At 36.5% G+C, this 23,322-nt stretch overlaps 1 protein-coding gene across 1 annotated transcript; it reads left to right on the plus strand.

Moving 5' to 3' along the window:
* Positions 1–15,327: 15,327 nt before the first annotated feature.
* On the plus strand, positions 15,328–20,382 carry LOC126732587 (uncharacterized). The gene is made up of 4 exons (XM_050435532.1): positions 15,328–15,832; positions 18,319–18,942; positions 19,117–19,295; positions 19,613–20,382. Exons 1-4 carry the CDS (start codon positions 15,759–15,761, stop codon positions 20,224–20,226), a joined length of 1,491 nt encoding a protein of 496 aa, XP_050291489.1. The 5' UTR covers positions 15,328–15,758; the 3' UTR covers positions 20,227–20,382.
* Positions 20,383–23,322: the final 2,940 nt, after the last annotated feature.

Genomic DNA, 23,322 nt, shown 5'->3' on the forward strand with positions numbered 1-23,322 from the left:
CACGCGGCATCCCAAGGAGCACTACAGACAAAGTGGTCTTGGCTCAACTTCCAACGTCAACTGCAGCCAAGAGACTCAAGAAGCCTCGTAAAGGCGCGCCTCGATCCTTGGGGCGTCAGAGAAGTACTGCATGGCCAGAGGTTGCAGAAATATCTCTTAATCCGCGGATTCATTGAATTCGCGGCCCAGGCCCGCTTGGCGTGAAGGCCCAGGGACACCCTGTTTGGCACCTCGGGAAATGCTCAATGAAAGGGAAAATCTGAACTCAAAGTCTTGGACAGAACCTAAGGCTTACATGGTCCTCGGGCTTAAGCTAAAAGGGAAAACCAAGTACTGATGCAGACATTGGTCTTGGACAGAACCTAAGGCTTGCATGATCTTCGGACTCAAGCTAAAAGGGAAAACCAAGTACTGATGCAGACATTGGTCTTGGACAGAACCTAAGGCTTGCATGATCCTCGGACTCAAGCTAAAAGGGAAAACCAAGTACTGATGCAGACATTGGTCTCGGACAGAACCTAAGGCTTGCATGGTCCTCGGACTCAAGCTAAAAGGGAAAACCAAGTACCGATAAAGACACAAGTCTCGGACTCAAGCCTAAGGGAAAAATCAAGTACATAAGATAAAACGCATAAGTCCTGAACAAAACCCAGGTTTTGCAAAGTCCTCGGACTCAGGCTTCTTGGGAAATCAACTGCCCGAATGAAGAAATTTCTCGGCTTAAATACTGGAAAAGGTTAAGGCTCGCGTATCAAGGAGATGGCAGAACAACCTAATGATCGTCAACCTAAGGAGGCCATTCATCCGGTGGGTAACATGTCCTCGGATAACTACTTCTTACACCTTATCGAGCATTTAATACCCATCACGGCTAATTTTAAGATAAGTCTCATTCCTCACTGGTCGGATTGTTATGTTGAATAATAATTTTGTTAAAGTTATCGTGGCATCTTTTTATCAACGATTACTTTGGCCTTAGTTATTATTGATTCAAATGCTATACTATTATGCCAAGCAGCGCTTTCACATTTGTTAGAATATATAAACAAGACATACGAAATAGAGTAACAATAACTTTTATTAATATGAAAAATTGTTACAACGTACAAGGAAGGGCTTAAACAAGCCTATACAAAAAATGAACTGCTAAAACAGTAACAACATCCGTAATACAAATAAGTAAACCATCAGGTGTCTTCTGAACTCGCCTTCAAAGTCTCTCTGAAATCTATGCCTCAGTACTACTCATATCAGGAGAAGAACCTTATACAAAAATAATGAAGGAGAAGAAAGAAGAATTGGAACACATGGAAGCACTTCAGCAAACTCTTGTCGCTGAAGAATGCAAGGGAAAAAGAAGATGGAGGACATGAGCGGGAAGGAGGAGAAGAAGAGGGAAGCAATGAAAAGAAAGTAAAAGGAGCAAAAGAGGGAAAAGGGGAGCCATATTAGGTATGCTCATGAGAGAGCAGATGGAGATGACAAGGGAGGTTTTCGACCCAGTCACACCAGAAATGGGGTGTGACGAGTCCCTGCTTCGGATTTTGGCTAAAAGAATGGGGAGGCAAATCTTAAGCCTCCGCCATCCTTGCCCCGACCGAGCCATCTCGAGTTTTGTTAGAACATGGCGTTTCTGGGAAAGGAAGGATTTGTTCATGGTGGATTACTATGAGAGAGGTATTATTGAATAGGGAGTAACCGGATGGAGGAAGTGGATTCTGGGAAGAACGTGAGGGATTCGGATATAAAAAAGTCACCCTCTGTCTTCTCTCTTTATATAGGGGACGAAGAAGAGGGTATGTAACGCACTCAGATCCCCAGGGAAATCCAGAGTATAACGCGCCGCTTCGTTCTCCCACACCATCAGTAACCGTTATATCTGGGAGGTCTCGTAAATGGGAAGATATTAAAGACACGCTGCAGATAACCACGCGGCATAACGGCAACGTACGCAAATCCAGGAAAAACGGCTCGTAGACCGGTACGTTCCTTGGGGAGGGGGAGAGTCGCCAGTGTTGATCAAGATCCGAAGAAAGTGAACGGCAATAAGGGCTTGACATCATCAAAATCCACCTGTCCTACCATGACGTTGGACAGCAGGATTTTGAGGGGCTAATGTGGGGTCCAATAGTTTATGGGTCCGGCCCACGCGCTTATGGGAAGCCCACCGGTCCTAAACTGAAGGAGGCCAGGGCCCAAGCTCGAAACTAGGAAACATAAAAAGTGGCCCGAAGACACAGCCGAGGACGGTTTCGTCCTCGGCAGGTCCAAAACCTCATGGATAGAAATGGAACACGAGTAAGCTAGAAAGATCAGAAAATATCCTGGGGAAGTTGTCTTTAATACCCTTCCCTGACATGACACTGCCCCTAACAGAGCCGGGATCTTAGGCTTTATGGATCATCTCCAGCAATTTTGGGATTAGACTGATGGGACAGATATCTGTCCTGGAAAGATCGACCCTACACGTGGACGAAGGACAACGAACGTAGGCTAGTATAAAAGAGAATGTTATATGACCAAAAGGGAGGCTCCCATCTAGCTTCTGGAGAAAGACTTGATGAAAGAGAATGCCTGGATAATATACGCCGGACACCACATAAAAACCCACCGACGGGTAACCGGGGACAGCACCATCGCTCCTCGGACATGATCCGAGGAGCCAAATCCTCCTGGATACAAGATTGAAGGGCCTGAATATCCAGCCCAAAGCTCTTTCTCATATTGGTTCACCTATAGTCCGGCCCGAAATGTCGCCCTGTGATCCAACGCTGGCCTTTCAAGCCCACTCTCTACAAATATTATTGTGAGGGACTTTCCGTGTGCGAGCCCAACACCGTTGTTGGGCCGTTAAAGATTTTGTGTCCTTACAGTTAAATTTACAAAAATTATTATTATTATAAATGTAAATGATCATATTCTCACTTGGTACTGTCTTTTTACAACAACTAATTATCTTTTATTGAAGAGTCGAATAATCATACATGATTCGGTTATATGGCTCATTATAAGTATTATTATTTAAATTATTAATATAGTTTAAAAAATATTAAAAAGTACTTCAATTTAAACTTAATTATAAAAAATAATAATATTATTTTAAAATAAGTTTCATTATTTATTTTAAAATATTTCATAATTTATTGTAATATATTATTTTCTTATAATAAAAAAAGATACATATTAAACTTTGTCTCTAGGTTTGAGTTGAAGATTGAAATTTTATTGGATTATAAATCAACAGGATTACAGTAAATCTTAAATCATAGGAGGTATTTTGACTATTTTCGCTAACTCTGTCCGATCGGAATGTACACAAATAGCCTGGTAAGACAAATAGTTATGAGCTTCGCAAATGGGCTTTGCAAATGGTCCAAATTATGAGTGCAAATGGGCTTTTCAAGATATATAGTTGTAAATATTTGTCTAGTAGGCCGGGTTGTGTATTTTGGAAGCAACCTATGAGGAAAGCTGAATCTGTAAATTATAGAGAGAGGCAAGTGGGGCAACTAGCTAGACCTAAAGAAGGCCGCCAAGGGAAGAATGGGGATGTTAACGCAGATGGGCCGTCTGATGGTCATACAACACCCTTCTGGGCCTAAGACTGATAATTGATAACCCAGAAAAGAAAGACCGATAATTGCCCTTTCTTTTGTACTAGGTAAGGGTTTGAACTTTGAAGTAGGAAGGAGAACTGGCAAAAATAGTCAAATACTACGTTTTGGTCAAATTTGTGACAAATTAGTACTGTTTTGAAAATATTTAGTAATCTACCACCTTTTTAAGTACTCGAGTTTCATAAAATTGAGTTCTAAATAATACTTGAGTTCAATGAACTTGAGTTCCTAGGTGAGTCGCCAGCGTGGCACTGCTGACTTGGAATTTGTGTAAATAAAAAAGTAATATGACACTCGATATTATGGAAATTGAGTACGTCTTTATAGTACTCGAGCTTAACAAAGTTGAGTACTTTGTTTTTTTTTTTTTTTTTTTCCTTCATTTTCCTACTTTTTGTTTCGTACAAAACTTTTACTTATTTCATCTTCAATTGTTTGTGATCGTTGTGTCCACCAAACTAAGTACAGTGTCTGAACTTGAAAAAGTTCATGTGCAAGTAACTGGAGTTGTAGTTAGCTAAGCACAAAGTAGTCTGACAATAACTATTCACAAAAGGTGCCCATGAGATGTTAGGAAGTCAACAAGATGCAAAATGGCCCTTACCCTGGATAACACCTAAACAAAGGACCGGATGATAGAGGTCTCATTGAGTATACTATTGTAAAAGTACTGCATAAAAAAATGATAAGAGTTGGTAATTTGATATGATTCTAAACAAAAAAATAATAAGAGTTGGTAATTTTATATGTTCATAATCAAAGATCACCAAAGACACATATGGATAGAACCTTTCAATTCATCACTGTTAGAAGCCATGACATGAAAAATTGTTTGTTGTATACACATGTGTCGGTAAAATTTAATATAGTTTTTTTTAACACATCGTCCACGTAGCTGGCCCAACCCCACCTTAGTTTGGTGTGTTGGAAAAATTCTATAAAACTGTGAATAAATTTCAGCAAGTATAGCAGAAGCACAACCACACAAGAACACAAAGATTTACGTGGAAACCCTTTCTCCTTGAAGGGAAAAATCACAGGACAAGCTTTGAATAATTTCACTCTATTAAATAGAGATTATAACACTTAGAAATACAACTTGAGCAAAAAAAAAAACTCTCATTTTCTTTTCACTCACTACTCTTTCTCACTGTGTATCTCTCACAATTTTCTCTTGCTCTCTCTATTTTTCTCCTCTTTTGCTTGCTCACTCACTCATTAGTCCTCACTTTCTCTGGGACTTCACTTCTAGCTCACTGGCCAAATGGCCTCCCCTTTTATTTCTTCATATTTTCCTTCTTTTCTTCATTTCACACTCTTGACATCAAATCACAATAATGCAACTCACTTGCCTTGACTTTGCTTTAGCCACTTTCTTTTTCATTCAACTCTCCCTTAGGCCCAATAGCCTTAATGCATCAACCCTTTTATTTTCTTCTTTTTCTCCTCAGCGTGTTCAACACACCTGAGTCACTGTCCAAGAAGAAAATAAGCTTACTTTTGTGGCTTGTCCAACCACCTCTTTAATAAGGTGTTTTATCAAGTGTGGGCTGGACCCACGATGCTATGATGCATCCAACATGGTGGACACAACGATCACAAGCAGTTAAAAATGAAATAAGTAAAAGTTTTGTATGAAACAAAAAGTAGAAAAAAAAAAAAGTATTCGATTTCCGCAATAATAGAGTACCACATTGTTTTTCTAATTCCTCAAATTCCAAGTCAACAGTGCCACGTTGGCGACTTTCCTAAGAACTAGAGTTCACTGAACTCGAGTACTATTTAGAACTCGATTTGTGAAACTCGAGTATTAAAAAAGTGGTAGATTGCTAAGTATTTCGAAACAGTGCCAGTTTGCCACAAGTTTTGCCAAAACGTGTTATTTAACTATTTTCACCAAGGAGAACTAGTTAAATGGTTAGAATCAAAGAACAAAGGTTGACTTCAAATATGGTGGGATTCACCTTAAATTTGAGAGGAGAAATCACCATATAACATATTCACAGTATTCTAAGAACACCTTCTACTTCTTTTTTTCGAATAGCTAATGTGTCAATTTCTTTAGACCTCATAAATTCATAATTTTTTTTTTTTTTTTTACTCCCAAAATAAAAGTCCTAAGCTTTGTGCATAAAAAAGAAAAAAGAAAAAGTAAAACACTTTTTTAAAATTTATATAAAAAAAAAAATTAAATTAAATGTCACAAAATGCCATTATTTTCACAACAGTTGAGATGTCAATCTCTCGTAAGTCAAAATAAAATTTTAGAATAGGACCCACCACAAGTGAAAACAATGGTGTCGTAAAAATGTTGTAATATTTGTTGTGTCCTTAGAACTTTCTCTTTTTGAAAAGAGTTATGTTCATAACATTTTTATAACAAATTTTAGGTGGTAAATTATTACTGTAAGGACACGATTTGTAACGACCCGTAATAATATTGGGTTCGCAAGTAAAAAGACCCAAATAATATCATTTATAGAGCGTGGGTTTGAAAGGTTAGGCCTTGGTCACAAGACGGTGGTTTTCCGTGGTGTTCATACATAATTAAATCGTGTGCGCCCTAGGAGTCATTCTCCAAGAGGCGGGCTGGGAGGCTCTGGTTTTTGACCATTTTTCTCAGCCCCTGCTATGGATTGCTTACTTTTCCTTTTATACTAGCCCGTGTTTCTTATCCTTCGTCCACGTGTAGGATCGACTTTTCCAAGACTGATACTTGTCTCATTAGCCCATATCCAGAGTGGTTGGGGGTGGTTGTAAAAGCTGGAGAGTATGGCTCTGTCAGGTGCAGAGTATTGAATGGCAGTAAGGGCAGCTTTCCCTGGTCGTTATACTTTCCAGCGTACCCCTCTCTATAGACCTAGATATTTTAGATTTTTTCCCAAACTGTTCTTATACCGTTTTTGCCCTTCCTTCCAGTGAGACCTCAGATATGCCGAGGACAGAATCATCCTCGGCTGTGTCTCAAGACTATTTGGACTTTTATTACCTATCCTCGACTATAACCTTCATTGGCTCGGGCCTTGGGCCCCAATGTAAAAATGGGTCAGGGCCACAAATTATTGGACCCCACAATAGCCCCTCAAAATCTTGCTGTCCGACCTCTTGGTCGGAGAGAAGGGTTTTGGTAATGCCACGCCTTTATTGCGGTCTGCTTAAATCTGCCTTTCATCAATGTGGGTGTCTCTTCACCTATCTAGGAAACATACCGGACTACGAGATATTCCTTTGAATTCATTCATGATGCGTTCCTGCCGCTTCATTATCCGAAACGCGCCTTTAATGATTTCCCTTTACGAGACCATTTAAATTCGACGGTTATTGACGGCGTGGGGAAGTGGAATGGATATATTCTTGTTTACCGATTTTCTTAGAAATTTGGACAGATTAAATGCCTCTCGTTTTGCCCTTCATATAAGAAGGAAAGCAGGAGGTTACCTCTCTTACACAGAGACCTTTCAATCCTTTTAAAGTCTGAAAACTCTTAGCCTCCCCTAGAGTTTTCCTTATTCGCTCGCTTACACTTTGAATTGTGATTCGTCCATGATAGGAGCGGGAGTGAAGAGACCATACCCTTCCCAGAAATGCCATGTTCTTGTGAAGCTCAAACTAGCTCGATCAGGGTAGGGATGACAGAGACTCAAGATACTTCTTACCCTCCTTTCAGTCAAAATTCGAAGTAGGGGCTCGTCGCGTCAAACTTTTGGCGCGACTGAGCTGGGGTCACCCATTATCAGTACCAGCCGCTCTCTTATGAGCATAGCTAACATGGCACCAGCGTGTTAGGAGTCAGAACTGACACAGAGACAAAGTATCCTTGCTTCTTCCTCTCTTCCTTCACCGGTGCCTCCTTTTGCCTCTCTTTCTTCTTCTTTCTACCACCAGATCCATCCTGGTGCTTTTCCTTCTTCCTCTTCTTCTCCTCTCCCACCAAGGAAGGTCATCCTCTCAATATGGATGCTAATGGGGCAGAATTTGGAAAGACTTGGGAGCAGAGCTTAAAAAGATTTCTGGCTGTTCGTTTGTTGTTTTTTGTTGTTTTTTTTTTATTGTTTTACTAACTCGTTTTCTATATAGGCTTGTTTAAACCCTTCTTTGTACACTGTAATACCCCTTTATATTAATAAAAGCCATCATTGCTTTATTTCGTATATTCTATCTCTTCTTTTTGAAATGGTTATGTCGTAAATAGACGCACTACTTTGCGACTTCTTTTTTATTTCTATACTCTGAACGATGCTTAGGGCCAAAATCCCAGTTAATAAAAAGATCTTGCTCTGTGCTTATTGAGACTATCCGACTTAATAATACTGAATCGAACAAATGATACTTAGGGCTAAAATCCTTATTAAGAAGAAAAGGAAAAGATATTATGATGAGCTTATTAGGGCTGTCTGGCATAATAACGCCGACCTGAGAAAACAATACTTAGGGCCGAAATCCCTTACCAAGAAAAAAGACGTTATCATGAACTTACGAGAGCTGTTCGGCACAATAATGCCAACTTGAACAAATGACACTTAGGGTCGAAACCCTTGCTAAGGAAAAGATATTATTATAAACTTAATAGAGTTATTTGGCACAATAATGCCAACCTGAGAAAACAATACTTACCCCAAAATAGCCGAGATGACAGCTAAATGCTCGGTGCGGTGTAGGAGGTAATCATCCGAGGTCATATAACCCAAAAATGAACAGCCCCTACAGGTTGTTGAGTAATAAGGCGTTTCACCATCTTCCTAATAACTTTCATAGCTTTAACCTCTTCTAGTATTTGATCCGAGGATTGAGCAACTTAGAATTCTTATTAAGTAGCTGACCTTTCCATAGGTTTGAGTCCGAGGACCATGCAATACCTTGGTTCTGTCCAAAACTTGATATTTATAAGTAGTTGGTTTCCCCATAGGTTTGAATCCGAAAACCATGCAATACCTTGGTTCTGTCCAAAACTTGATTTTTAAGTAGTTGGTTTCCCCATAGGTTTGAGTCCGAGAACCATGCAATACCTTGATTCTGTCCAAAACTTGATTGTGATAAGTAGTTGGTTTCTCTATAGGTTTGAGTCCGAGGACCATGCAATACCTTGGTTCTGTCCAAAACTTGATATTTATAAGTAGTTGGTTTCCTCATAGGTTTGAGTCCGACCATGCAATATCTTGGTTCTGTCCAAAACTTGATTGTGATAAGTAGTTGGTTTCCCCATAGGTTTGAGTCCGAGAACCATGCAATACCTTGGTTCTGTCCAAAACTTGATATTTATAAGTAGTTGGTTTCCCCATAGGTTTGAGCCCGAGGACCATGCAATATCTTGGTTCTGTCTAAAACTTGATTTTTAAGTAGTTGGTTTCCCCATAGGTTTGAGTCCGAGGACCATGCAATACCTTGATTCTGTCCAAAACTTGATTTTTAAGTTCGACTATGGCGTGGGACCTTGGTTTAGGGGGATTAGCAACTAGGCCAAGCCCCTAGAACCATCCATGCTACTGACGCTACGAAACGCAGCCCCTAGTGAAGAAACGTAGCCCCTAGTGGAACTTTACGCTAGAACACTACATCCGGCTGTTGGGAAACGACGTGAGGGATTGTCTCAACCCACTACCTGTGCCAAAATACAAGTCTTCCCCACAGACAGCGTCAATTGTAAGGACATGATTTGTAACGACTTGTAATAATATTGGGTTCGCAAGTAAAAAGGCCCAAACAATATCATTTATAGAGCGTGGGTTTGAAAGGCTAGTCCTTGGTTACAAGACGGTGATTTTCCGTGGTGTTCATACATAATTAAATCGTGTGCGCCCTAGGAGTCATTCTCCAGGAGGCGGGCTGGGAGGCTTTGGTTTTTGGCCATTTTTCCCAACCCCTACTATGGATTGCTTACTTTTCCTTTTATACTAGCCTGTGTTTCTTATCCTTCGTCCACGTGTAGGATCGACTTTTCCAAGACTGATACTTGTCCCATCAGCCCATATCCAGAGTGGTTGGGGGTGGTTGTAAAAGCTGGAGAGTATGGCTCTGTTAGGTGCAGAGTATTGAATGGCAGTAAGGACAGCTTTCCCTGGTCGTTATACTTTCCAGCGTACCCCTCTTTATTGACCTAGATATTTTAGATTTTTTCCCAAACTGTTCTTATACCGTTTTTGCCATTCCTTCCAGTGAGACCTCGGATATGCCGAGGACAGAATCATCCTCGGCTGTGTCTCAAGACTATTTGGACTTTTATTACCTATCCTCAGCTATAACCTTCATCAGCTCGGGCCTTGGGCCCCAATGTAAAAATGGGCCAGGGCCACAAATTATTGGACCCCACAATTACTATTTTATTGTTCTAATTTGAACAATCAATTTTACTTTTTATCTACCAATTACAGATAGTATCAACTTGTCACGTGAGATTTGTTATGAAAATATTGTGGACATAACATTTCTATTTCGAAAATTCAAGATGAGAATTATTATGAATGTAAGAAAAGAAAACACCAAGTAACCATGTTTTAGAAACAACTTAATAATTTTTAGAATTATTAATTTTTTTTTTCAAACCTCAAAGGCTCCTTAAGTTTTTTTCTAGCTTTTTTACTAAAATCAATAAAAGAAATGTCCTCGTTAAGGTGTGGGGCATTCAAAAAAGAGTAAAACACTTGCTGGGTTTGTAGCCAACCTACCGATCTGTCAAAATCAACTCGATCCAACCCAATCCACCGAGTTGGGTTGGTTATTAAGATTGGTGGGTTGAGTTGGATTGTCAAAATATTTTTTAAGGTGGGTCAAGTTGGGTGTAAGTTAGCAGATAAATAAATCCACCAAACTCAACCCAACCCACCTATATTTAATATATCTTTAAAATATATTAGTCTCTAAGTAGGCGCGTTATGCGTGTTTAGAGACTCTTCTATTTTTTTGGGTAAAGGCTAATAATTTGCATCTATTACAATTTAGGATTACTACATTTTTCAATCACAAAAAAACCAAAGAGTGTGATAAAAAAAATTTCACCTACAAACGTATAATACTCATCACACTCCTAGGTTTTTTGGTGATTAGAAAATGTAGTAATCCCAAATTATAATAGATGCAAATTATTAATTTTTACCCAAAAAAATATAAAAGCATCTGAGCACGCACAATGCGCATGCTTAGAGGCTAGTTTTTCCAATAACAAAGAATGCGTATTAGTGTTAATTTTTAGACTATCAAAATAAATTATAAAAAATTACATCAAGTGAAAATATATAATATGATTTTGTAATTATAAGCGGTTTAAAATAGTGTGTGCAATTGTTTATGGAATCTATTATTAAGAAGTTAATAGATCATTTTAAGGAATTTGAAATATTTAAATCAAAATAAATTCTATATAAATCCACTACATTAGAAACATCGTAAAAAATCATATCCACATTAAGCAAGCTATGGTGAAGAAGTTGGTGGAGCAATATCTTTTATTCACCATTCTAATTGCTTTCCAGCCGCATTTGCCATTAACCTATTTTCACATTGGTAAGGATAATTACCTATTCATTTTTTAAAAATGAAAAATGAAAAATAAAAAATTAAGAAAAAAATATCAATTATGTGATATTTAGAAAACAGTTTATATTATTTAACCTTTATTTATCTTATATCTATACTATTATTTAAAGGGTTTCCCCAGTTTTGACTGGACTTTTTTTTTTTGTTCCAAAATGCCCCTATAGCCTATGTTTAAATAGGGGCAAAATTTGGTAAAAATGCTTCTTTAACTCTTATATAAAACACTATCTACAAAATAAGACCACACTCATATTAGCTTTCAGATTGGAAACTTGGAGATTTACATGAGGAGAAATGGGGTGGTGGGGTTGGTGCGTAGTGTGTGGTGTTCTGGCATTGTAGACGTGTTGGTTTTGTTTTGGATAAGTTTTGTGGTGTGGCCATGTGATCTGATCATTCATTGCTAGTTAATTTTGTGGTTGGGTTAATTTTGGCGAGGTTGAAGTTGGGAATGCGATGTGAAGTTATGATGTCGCAGGATAGGTATGAAGCCTACTGGTGGTCTCTCACTGCGTCACTTGGTACTTTGGCTACCTGCTTATAAGAAAGCCCTTTTTTTTTAATGAAAGCCTTCTCTTTTTTTAATTCCATTTTAAGGACGGAATTTTCCCAAATCAAGATTAAGAAAGATCATGTGACAATAATTTGGATAAAAGATCATCCAATCCATTACCATACAACTCATATGATACAACTCAAATGAACAGTCATAATCAATTCAATGACTACCAAAGTTTAAAGTTTACTATTACATACTGTCTTTTTTCAGCAATGTTGATTGTGCAGCTCTATCACGAAATGGATCTAGCAAAAAAATTATGCATGAATTTTGTATTTTTTTTTCTCTAAAACAAAAACAAAAAACAAATTTATTGAACACTTTGTCAATCAAAATTTAAGGTTTATGGTTACATACCTTCCTTTCAAGCAGTGTTGATTGTGCAGCTTTATCACAAAATGGCTCTAGCAAAAAATCAGCGTAAACAAAAAACACTTTGTCAAACAAAATTTAATGAACCGTAATAATAAATTTAATTATTACCAAAATTTAGGGTTTACTATTGCATACGTTCCTTTCCAACCATGTTGATTATGCAATTCTATCATAAAATGGCTCTAGCGAAAATCTACATGAACAGAATACAAATTCAGTGTATATATATTGTGTACAAAGAGGATGTGCTACCAAAATTAAAGGTTTACATACCTTTTCAGTAGTATTGATTCATAAAATGGCTTTGAAAAAACAGTGCGAGACGGCAGGTGAATGATTATGTATTCAGTGAGTTCACAGAGTTTATGTTTTTAGGGGGAGGTTGAGTGGTGTTTGACATTGTTGACCTAATTCTAAGAGGAGCTACTATTTATTTTTTGAGTATTTTGAAACCACATAAAAGTCAAATCCAAAAAAGATAATTTTTTTTTTAAAAAGAGATGAACGTGAAATATTTTTTTTAAACATGATTTCAATAACTATATCTGAAAGTAGCACATGATTTTTTTTTTCAAACAAATAAAAAGGACTAACCTTTGAGCATGCGCATGATCTTCTATTTTTTGGGTAAAGATTTAATAATTTTCAACAATTATAACTTGGAATTACTACATTTTCAAGTAAAGGCTTATTTTTTTGTGTTTCTTTTACACAATTTGATACTTATCCAAATTGCACAGTTGGTGTTATAATTCAGTCTGTGTTAAACTGTAATAGTAATCAAAGAAAAGCACCATACTATTGTAATCAAAGAAAAGTAATGAGTAAGCTTTAACCCTCAAATGCATATTTAAAAAAAAAAAGAAAAAAGGATAATCATAAGAAAATAAAGAAATGAAGAAGATTGCAAAGTCCAAATAACTTGAAGGCTGTTGATTTCTTTATAAAAACAAAATAGAAAAAAGCAATGTACATTGACATACCCATTAAACCAAAACAGTTAGAACTACACTTTTGTTTTTGTAAGTAAAGTTTTCTTTTTATTGGATCTTGAATTTAGAAAAGATGATGATGATAGTGTAGAGAAAAGGAACATAGAACTGAGAGGAATTGAGGAAGAAATAAATTGAAGAAGTTGAGTAACTAATGTGACAGTTGTCTTATTTTGTAGGTAGTGTTTTACATGGAAGTTGGAGATTATTTTTAGCATGTTATCCTTAAGTTTATCTCTACTTTTTAATATATATTTTTTCTTCAAAATTAAAACAAAGAGATTTGAGGAAAAAAAAAAAAAAAAAACCATGAGATGAGATTAAGAAGCAAGGGAAAACGGGTATTAAAAAAAAGTTAAGTCTTTTTTTTTAATGCAAAAAAGAAGAAGTTAAGTCTTGATAATGGAAAAAAGGAAAAAATAAAAAATAAAAGTGAAAACACGAAGTAATGTTTAGTTTGAAAATCAACTAGAGTTAAATGTGGGAGTTAAACATTGCTTATTTTGTAGGCATGGTAACCTACATCAAAGATGAAAAAGACCTTTACCAAAAAAAGAAAATAAAAAGATGAAAAAAATGAAAAACCCTATCCTCATCCCACGGTAACCTACATCAATAATTCTATCCAAAAAAAAACCTCATCCGAACGAGATGAAAAAGAACGTGAAAAAAAAAAAAAAAAAAAAAAAAAGCCAGGCCATTTTAAAAAAAATGGGGGGGGGGGGGGGGAATTGATATGACATTATTGACCCTATTTTTTAAACACTTGCAAGAAAAGTTATTAGATAATAAATTAGGGTAATTTTGTTAAAAATGGTTCAGTCTAAAGAATGGAATCCTTTTACAGATAGTATATGATTTTATTATTTACTCTTTTGTTTATCAATTGAGTTGAGATATTCTCCCCCCAAAAAAAAAGTTGAGATATTCTCAAAAAAAATATTTTTTGAGTTGGGATAGAACTATATAATATCCTACTAATTATAGAATAATAAAACTATCCTACTAATTATAGAATAATAAAACTAGTTCATGTTTGTTTTATTTCTTAACTAAGTTGAGATAAAACTATTTAATATTTTATTAACTAAATAAAATGTTATTTGATTTGATGATTTGTGTTGGTTTGATGCACTACTAATATAAATCTGTTATTATTTGTATTGATTTAAACTTTAAAGTACTAATAAATAGTTTGCATTGAGTTGGTGCTAATATTCAATCAAAAAACAGTCCAACCTATAAGTCTAGCTTGATCGGGTTGGATTTTTTTTAACCCAACCATGGTGGGCCGGATTAAGAAACCCTTCGACACAATCCCTAGCTCATGTACATTTTTACTTATTTCAAACTTCATTTAAAAAAATAAAATAAAATAAGAGTAATGTTAACGAGTGTCTTTAGAGCACTTATTAATAATCTATTTAAAGAAAACTTTTAAGAAAAATGAAAATAAAGTAATTAATATTTTAACAGTTTTTTTATTTCCCATAAAAATGGTATCAAAACTTTTCTAAAATGTATTATTAACGAGTGTCCTAAAGACACTCATTAATATCACCTATAATATAAAATAAAATAAAAGATTGAAAAGTTGAAAATTAATTATGATAATAGAAAAGGGTAAGTACTTGTACTTAGAAATCATTACTTGTCTTGTCTGCAATGCTCTACGGGGACCTACTATTTCCCCACTTGCTGTTGCTGATGTAAGGACACTATTAATATTACCTATAAAATAAAATAAAATAAAAAGTTGAAAAGTTGAAAATTAATTATGATAATAGAAAAGGGTAAGTACTTGTACTTAGAAATCATTACTTGTCTTGTCTGCAATGCTCTACAGGGACCTACTATTTCCCCACTTGCTGTTGCTGATGTCTTAGATGACACCCTAATCTTCAGTTTTTTCTCTCTGTTATTTTTTCAGAGGGAATGGCCGGAATGCAATAAGCCCGCCCATATGTTATCTCATCATGCTAAATCTGTTGTTGATTTTAAGATTTGGGTTGAGGAAATCCCCAGTTTCTTAGAAACTGCTATAACCTCTGATGTACCGGATTGCTTTTAATTTAATGCTAGACTGCAATATTTTCCTATAAAAAAAAAAAATCCTGACTTCTTCATCCAAAAAAGAAAGCGTTACTTGTGTGTATAAAAATAATAAACAATCTATACCTCAAAAAATAGATCAGGCACCTTAGGAATTTCCCTGTATTCCATTGGACCATTTCCACGCCTAAGCTGCCAGCCAGAGTTTTTCAAAAGCTACTGATCAAACAGTTCCGTGGCACGCACGTTTTGAAAGCGACTTTGAAAACAAAAGGCCAAAGGGATAACAAAAACAGTTTAAACAATCGGATCCTACGACGACTAGCCACCAACAACCTTCATTGATTATTTTATTCACAGAAACAGAGTTTTATTCATATCTTTTTATGGGCATCATTGATTCATTATCCCATGTGATATAGGTATAGTGGGAGTTTTATATACAAACAAAATCAAAGCTTGAATATTCTATTTATGGAAATGCCTGATCAGTCCCCCGTTGTGGGGTCTTGAGTCTTTTTGAGTTTGGAGTTCGGACAGTGCAAGTGACCGCACCAGATCCGTTATAGATGCTGACGGACCCTGTCTTGTCCTTTCGCTTTTGTAGCTTCCGAGGATTCTTTTCTTTCATTCATGCTTCCAAGACTTGGTGCTCCTATTCGATCCAGGCCTCTTTTTCACAGACATTTGGAAGCCATGAACATGAGGTCAGTTTTCATGATTTCTCTCCCATGTTTTCTCTCTTCTTTAAGTGTCGTCTTTTTTTTTAATGTTGGATTAAATACCTTGTTTGTTTGTTTTGTCAAACTAATTAAGTCCTTATTTATCACTGTTTATTTGGATTTCGTTGAGGATGTGGCTTCAATATGTCATTTGTAAATTTTAGATCTCTATTCAACACCATTGTGTGGTATTAGATTTAGATAGGGGGTGTAGTTTTTTTTTTTTTTGATGAGCAACATGAAGAATTTAATTAAAAAAACAGAGACAAGTACAAACTAGGATGAAATACATCAAAAGGATTGCTCTGCTAAAATAACTTCAGTAAATATTTGCGGGGCACAGCCTACACCAAAAGAACCAGATACCCTATTTAAAAGAGCCCAGGGCCCCAGATGCTAAACCATGGGCATTGTTAGCTGATCTAGGAATCCAACTAAATTGGATGTTTTGCAAGAACTTAGCCAGCCTTAACGTATCAGTAATCAGCACTGCAATTCTCCATGGACTTTCTTTAGTTGGCTTTCTTAGGGCATCTATACAAATTTTTGCATCACTCTCAACTATAACATGTCTGGTGCCAAGGCAAAGTGCTTGCCGTGTAGCCCAGTTGATGGCTTCCGCTTCAGCTTGGACAGGGATAGTGGTTTCTACTCTTTTTGTCATTGCAAAAACCATTGTCCCTCTCCAATCTCTTGCAACAATAGCCACATAGGATATGTTTTGGCTAACAGCAGCATCACAATTTATTTTAATGGCTCCATGTAGTGGCGGGGTCCAAGCCACCGTCCTTTTTAAGGGCTCTCTAGTTGTGGCTGGAACGGCAGAGGCTAAATGCTCTTTATATCTGCCCATTAACTCCATTTGGATTCTATCCATGTCAACCACTGCTTTCTCAAAAAGAACTGCATTCCTAGTTCTCCAAATTTGGTCAATGACCAAAGCACCAAAGATTTGGAAGGTAGAACTCTCTTCAGGGGACAACAACCAGCTCAATTGGGGGTGGGGAATAATATGAGGTCTACCAGATGTGAGGTGGAGATAGGGGGTGTAGTTGAGACTTTTTATTCATAACATTATATGACGTATAAATTTTGCATTTTCATCAATTATTTTTGACATGATACTAATATTAGATTCATTCTAATTACTTGTTGGTCTGAATTAGGTTGTCCACGTGAAACAGACACAAAAATACTGAACATACTTCTACATAACCTTTACAATTTTTTGTTTGACACTTCTGAGCAAAAAATGATAATGACAGTGCCGGAATGACATAGTTGCTTCAATATCTATTCAAAGCTGCGGATTGCACATTTGATCTAAAATGCTGTTAGCCAAGAGTTTTGTAACTCAACTAGCATCTTCTAATGTTTCTAACGGAGATGTCTAGGAGTTCAAATCCTCCACTCCCAACTTCTAATTATTAAAAAAAATCTGAAATGCTCTCGGAGCAATTATACATCTCTGGCACTAACATCTTGTTATTATTGTTTTATAGAAGTAGTCATTGTTTTGTTAATGATTTGCCTCTAGGATTGAAAAGGAATTGATTAGGGCTTCTTTTAGATGGTATTTCTTTGGCTTGTTATTGGACTCTAAAAACACTCTAGACCTTGATTAAGAAGTGATAGTCTTATACTCCTACTTATCATATAGTCTTACGATAACAAAGTGAATAGTCGTATACCCGTCTTCATCAACATTCTTCATAATTCACAAGTATATAGTAATAACTTTTTTTACAATGTCCATTCTTAATAATTCGAACAATTAAGCTCTTCTGTAGCTTCAGCCAAATTCAACATGTTTCAATGAATTATTTCCGTTGCTGCTACTCAAGTTTCTAAAATTTTGCCAATTCTTAAAAAAGGAAATGTGGAGAGAAATCAGTGAGTAGCCATAGGGGAACAATTCCACTGTAATGCTTTTGTAGATGCTGTAGTTACCCTTTCATTGTTTGGCTGGTATAAGAAGAGTCTTATTGTTACATAAAACATATGCATTGGCTAGATTTTTGTGCTTTGAGTGAATGGGATTTCCTTTTACTAAATCGTGATATTAGATAGCCCATAAGTAGCTTGGGGGTCCTATTTCTGGATAGAGCTAGGCAAGTAGAAACAGGAAGCAGAGTATCACAATGAGGCTTGGGGGATGGAACTTGAATCAGTATGAGGAACCAAACAACACAGCAACTATTCTGTAGATAGCTTCTTAGTTCTCAAAAAGGATCAAAAGATTGGCAAATTTAACGGTTTAAAATGAGTGATTAGGGGGAGCATTGGTAAGAAATCAGTTAATATTTTGAGAATTCTTTCTAGTAGGGAGACACTGTCCATATCCCATTTTAAACAATCAACATTATGCCTGAAGATGTGTAATTCATGCCTTAGATTTTGTTCCTGTTTAAAGGAGTTTCACTCAATGCATTGACTTCTGATGTATCCTTACAATTGCTCACTTTTCACAGGACAAGAAAGATTTTTGGGGTTTCTCTCTCTCTCATTCTCATCAATTTGGCTGCCATAATGGAGCGTGCTGATGAGAATCTCCTCCCATCTGTTTACAAAGAAGTCAGTGAAGCTTTCAATGCTGGGCCATCTGACCTGGGGTATCTTACATTCATAAGGAACTTTGTGCAGGGACTTGCATCACCCTTGGCAGGAGTACTCGTTATAAACCATGATCGCCCTACAGTTCTTGCAATGGGCACTTTCTGCTGGGCCCTATCAACTGCTGCAGTGGGTGCTAGCCAGCTTTTTCTTCAAGTTGCATTCTGGAGAGCAATAAATGGCTTTGGTTTGGCGATTGTGATACCGGCACTCCAGTCCTTCATTGCTGATAGCTATATGGATGGTGTGAGGGGAACAGGATTTGGACTGCTAAGCCTTGTGGGTTCCTTGGGTGGCATAGGAGGCGGTGTTCTAGCAACAATTATGGCTGGTCACCAATACTGGGGTGTGCCTGGATGGCGTTTTGCCTTTATTCTGATGGCAGCATTGAGTTCACTAATTGGGTTCCTTGTTTTCTTGTTTGTGGTAGACCCTAGAAAAACAGTTAGCATCAATCATGATACGGGAGAGGCTGAAGAAAAGTAAAGTTGCTTTTCCCTTTTACCCCAAGTTGTTATCTGTTTCAATGCTGCCTCCATGTGCATATATTATTTAATCATGTCATCATAAATGAATGATAGACTTGGCTGTAATGAACTCAAGTAATTTTCAAGTAATCTTTGGTGACCTAGCTGAATGGATGCATCCTGTTTCAGGAAGGTTTTGACGGAAAAGGGCAATGCTATTAGCACGGCATCATTTTGGCGAGAGTCTTGGATGGCAATGAAAAGTGTTATGAAAGTGCAAACATTTCAGGTCATCGTCTTGCAGGGCATTGTTGGGTCGCTACCATGGACTGCCATGGTGTTCTTCACTATGTGGTTTGAACTAATAGGTGAGCACAAAAGCAAACTTCTATGATTTCGTAAGCTTATTTCAAGCAAAAGATGTTTAAATTGAAGATGATATTATACCATTTGCATCTGTAGCCTGCCATCATGATAGAGTGCCAAAGTAAAGATTACTCAGTACAAAGTAGGGAAAATTATTTGCTTATCTTGGTAGCCTTTCACTTATATTTATTAAAAATTTAAAGTTGGTAAGCCATGTATAACATGCCTACTTATATGGGCATTCGATGAGTGGCGTATAGCTATTCCATTTATCTGTTTTAAATGAATGAGGTATGATGCCATCTAGTTCTTTTTGCAGGTTTTGATCATAATGGTACAGCAACCCTCCTTAGTCTTTTTGCTATGGGATGTGCTCTGGGATCACTCCTTGGTGGTCTAATTGCAGATAAATTATCTCAAATCTGGCCCCACTCAGGTCGTATCATGTGTGCGCAGTTCAGTGCCTTCATGGGCATCCCATTCTCATTGTTCCTACTTAGAGTGATCCCACAGTCAGTAAGCAGCTATTATACCTTTGCTACCACCCTCTTTCTAATGGGTCTAACCATTAGCTGGAATGGCTGTGCTGTAAATGCCCCCGTGTTTGCTGAGGTGGTTCCTGCTAAACACAGGACTATGATTTATGCATTTGATCGTGCTTTTGAAGGATCATTCTCTTCTGTTGCTGCTCCCTTGGTTGGAATTATATCAGAAAAGATATATGGCTATGATTCAAAATCCGTGGATCCAGTAGGAGGATCTGCACCAGAGGCTTTGGCATTGTCTAAGGGACTTCTCTCGATGATGGCCGTACCATTTGGTTTGTGTTGCTTGTTTTACACACCTTTGTATTATATTTTTAGGCGGGACCGTGAAAATGCTAGACTGGCCACTTTGAAAGAGGAAGATATGACACGAGAAGTGTCAATGTAGGACTCATGACTTTCAAGATTAGGAAATTTTCTCAAGAGTTGGAATTCAAATTGTCTTTTAAAATAAACTACACAAGATGGACTTTCAACTTCAAAAGATGATCCTTTTTGGCTTTAATGAGAAAATTATGCATAATTCAGTTTCTTTTTCATACAATTTCATGAAATTTTAGTGGTAACACTCCTCGTCCCGGTGCATGTCCAACTTGAACTCTCTTTTACAGTTCTGGGGTTGGCTAGCACGGCAAAGATGATGGCTCGTTAAGGAATAATAAAACTGAATTGCATATGCCTAGAAGACTCCATGTTCTGATGATGTCTGTTTTTTAAGCATATTTTGCTGATGCTGTGCACGTATGCTCTATCTGGTGTTGCTATTATTTTATCTGACATATATTTGTTGTAGAAAAAAAAAAGTGATTATGGTTTTGACCCAGGAAATAGAAATGCTACTAAGTTTTTTTTTTCGCAACTTTTTTCACATTTTATTAAGGTGGCAAGTTGTGATTGGAGTAACATTACTTTCACATAGACCACTCACTAAAATCACTTTTATCATGACTTCATTACAACATTCCACAAGCAATTGTGAAAAATTATGTGTCCCTAAATCTTAGTCCATTATTTTATTTTTATTTTGTTGCCTCGGATCAAATCGTGATATCCAAATAAGGTGTATTGAGAAAAATCAAAATTTATGGTACCATCCACCAAGTATCAATAGTTTATAGGCAAAACAAATTTTAATGGTCAACTCGATTCCAAAACTAGTACTCTGTACTCATTAAGGCAGTTTAATAAAATTTAGCTTATATATAAAAGCAATACTTTCATGCCAAGAACAAACAGAAAGAAAGCACAAGATAAATTCATTTTATTGAAAAATAAATAATTAACAAAACTTAAAACTTCCTATCAGCTGCCTTGCTATAAACTCTAACTTGCTAATTTTTGTATTCAGATGAGATGTTCTCCCTTATCAAGTAAAATCAAACTCTCCACGAAATTAGTTGTGTAAAGCATACATCAAAGGTGTGGAATTCTAAGATTTTTCTCATTTAAACTCTCAAAGTCAAATGAAAGGCTCTGAAAAGGGTGACCAAAGGAACTAACTCTCAATCAGAAGTTCCCCATTATGGTGCAGCCAAAGATGCCTGCAACTCCTTTCATCTGTACACCTTTTTTTAATCCAAAACTCAGGGCATATGTCACAAGTGTCACTCTCCTAATCTAGAGGTAGAGTACAACTGAAAACAATCAATGCCAACGATCCCTTGAACACTGTAAGACACTGTCGATAAACTCCATCAAAAACATCCTAGTAATTTTGAGGAAGCAATATCTAATAGAATCTCTCATCATTGACGTCAAAGGATAAAATGAATTTGTGTTACTCAGAATATGCTATAAAGTGCAGAGCTCCACTGATAATGATACCACAACCCTTCTCCATGAATCCTACTCAATATGTAAACCTTAGCCTTCACCAACAAAACCCTTTCCACATAAGTTTCAGAATCTTGAAGTCATTGTTTTGAGAATGATACACTAGTCCAAGAGCGACCCTATGATTAGGGTCAATGAAGTTGGGTGTGGAGAGCATCTTAAAGCTTTCTAATGCTTGGGCTTCACAAATATATCATATGATTTCCATGGTCGTCATGCCTATCAAAGCAGAACATGCCGTTACAAAAGCCAGCAGAACATGTCGTTACAAAAGCCAAGCATGTGGGGTGGGCATCCGAAAAGGGAATCTCAAACCTAGAAATCTGGGGTGTTATTGTCAATGTATTGTAAGCAAATGTACACAATTCTTAAAAAAATGAAAGATGCTCTCTTTCTGCTATAAAAAACAAATAGCCATTGTTGTTGGATAATGATTTAGCTTGCTCAAGGTGTGCCTAATTGAAAATTTGAAATCCAGGTTGGTGGTGGTGGAGTACCAAGATTTGGAAACACAGCTCAATCGGATTAAGGATTTCACTATCAGCAGAGTCAGGATGTCATAGACAATGTCGTCATTGAGACAATAATAAAATTTGGTGCAGACATCATTGGTGGGTCGAATGGATGACCATCACAACGGGACTGATCTGAGGCAGATGTGTTTCTGAATTATGCTGTGCGTTAGGGTTAGATTTCTGAATTCATGCTATATGCTATGCGGGATCAAACCAAGCTTTATTTGGGATCTTTAATAACAGGGCTTAGATTAAGCTAGCTGTCATAAATCCAAATTCAAGCTATGACCCATTATAATTGAGTCTTTTTGCAAGTTTGTCAAATATTTTCTTTTCTTTGAGAAAACAATTTGTAGAATATTATTCATAGATCCTTCCTACACTAAAAATCAATTATTGTCTTAGTCTAATGGTGTAAAAAAAAAAAATACGCTTATTTAATTGAACTCTATATCTAAGATATTTACTAACACTATGTTTGGGAGATCATAAAGCCAAGAAATGAAATGAGATATAACAGAAAAGAATGAAAATAAATAGAAAGGAATTGTACATTTATCTCTCTTTTGTTTGGATATTTGATAAGAAATGAACGAAATGAAAAGTAACATTGTTCAAGTGTTAAATGGAAATGGGTCATTTTCTAAAAACCATTTATTTTTTAATAGAAATATGGATGTTTTATGAAGAAAAAAAAAAAAGAGTATTTTGGAGACTTTAATAAAAAATTATTAAAGCAAATTCTGTTTTCTCTAATTGTTACTTCTAATTTTGGAGGGATTAAAAGACAGGCTTATGTTAAATTTTCAAATAAGGAAATATTCATTAGAAATTTTTTGGGTTTGATTTAAAGAAAGTCGTGGGGATTTTTTTTGTCTTTTTAGATGCAGCAAGTGAGGGGCAAAAAATGGGACAAAATACTAATATAATCACTCAATAAAAGATGAGTAATAGAAATATTTTTTGGTAGAAAAGGGAAATTCATTAACTAATCAACAGAAACAACATGCTCCCCTTCTGTCAAGAAATACATCAACACACTTGTTAGCTTCTCTAACTCTCGGAATTTTCTTGAGGCCTTCTTTACAATATGCCAAGATAATAGAAATATCACTACTTGACCAAGGACAAATGAG

Source organism: Quercus robur, chromosome 6, assembly GCF_932294415.1.
Source record: "Quercus robur chromosome 6, dhQueRobu3.1, whole genome shotgun sequence".
Classification (NCBI taxonomy): domain Eukaryota; kingdom Viridiplantae; phylum Streptophyta; class Magnoliopsida; order Fagales; family Fagaceae; genus Quercus; species Quercus robur.

Bases quoted from the DNA above. Each gene is read 5' to 3' on its own strand.
- LOC126732587 (XM_050435532.1), top strand. From the start codon at position 15,759: ATGCTTCCAAGACTTGGTGCTCCTATTCGATCCAGGCCTCTTTTTCAC. The intron at 15,833-18,318 runs GTCAGTTTTCAT...CACTTTTCACAG, and splicing joins TTGGAAGCCATGAACATGAG to GACAAGAAAGATTTTTGGGG. The intron at 18,943-19,116 runs GTAAAGTTGCTT...ATCCTGTTTCAG, and splicing joins ACGGGAGAGGCTGAAGAAAA to GAAGGTTTTGACGGAAAAGG.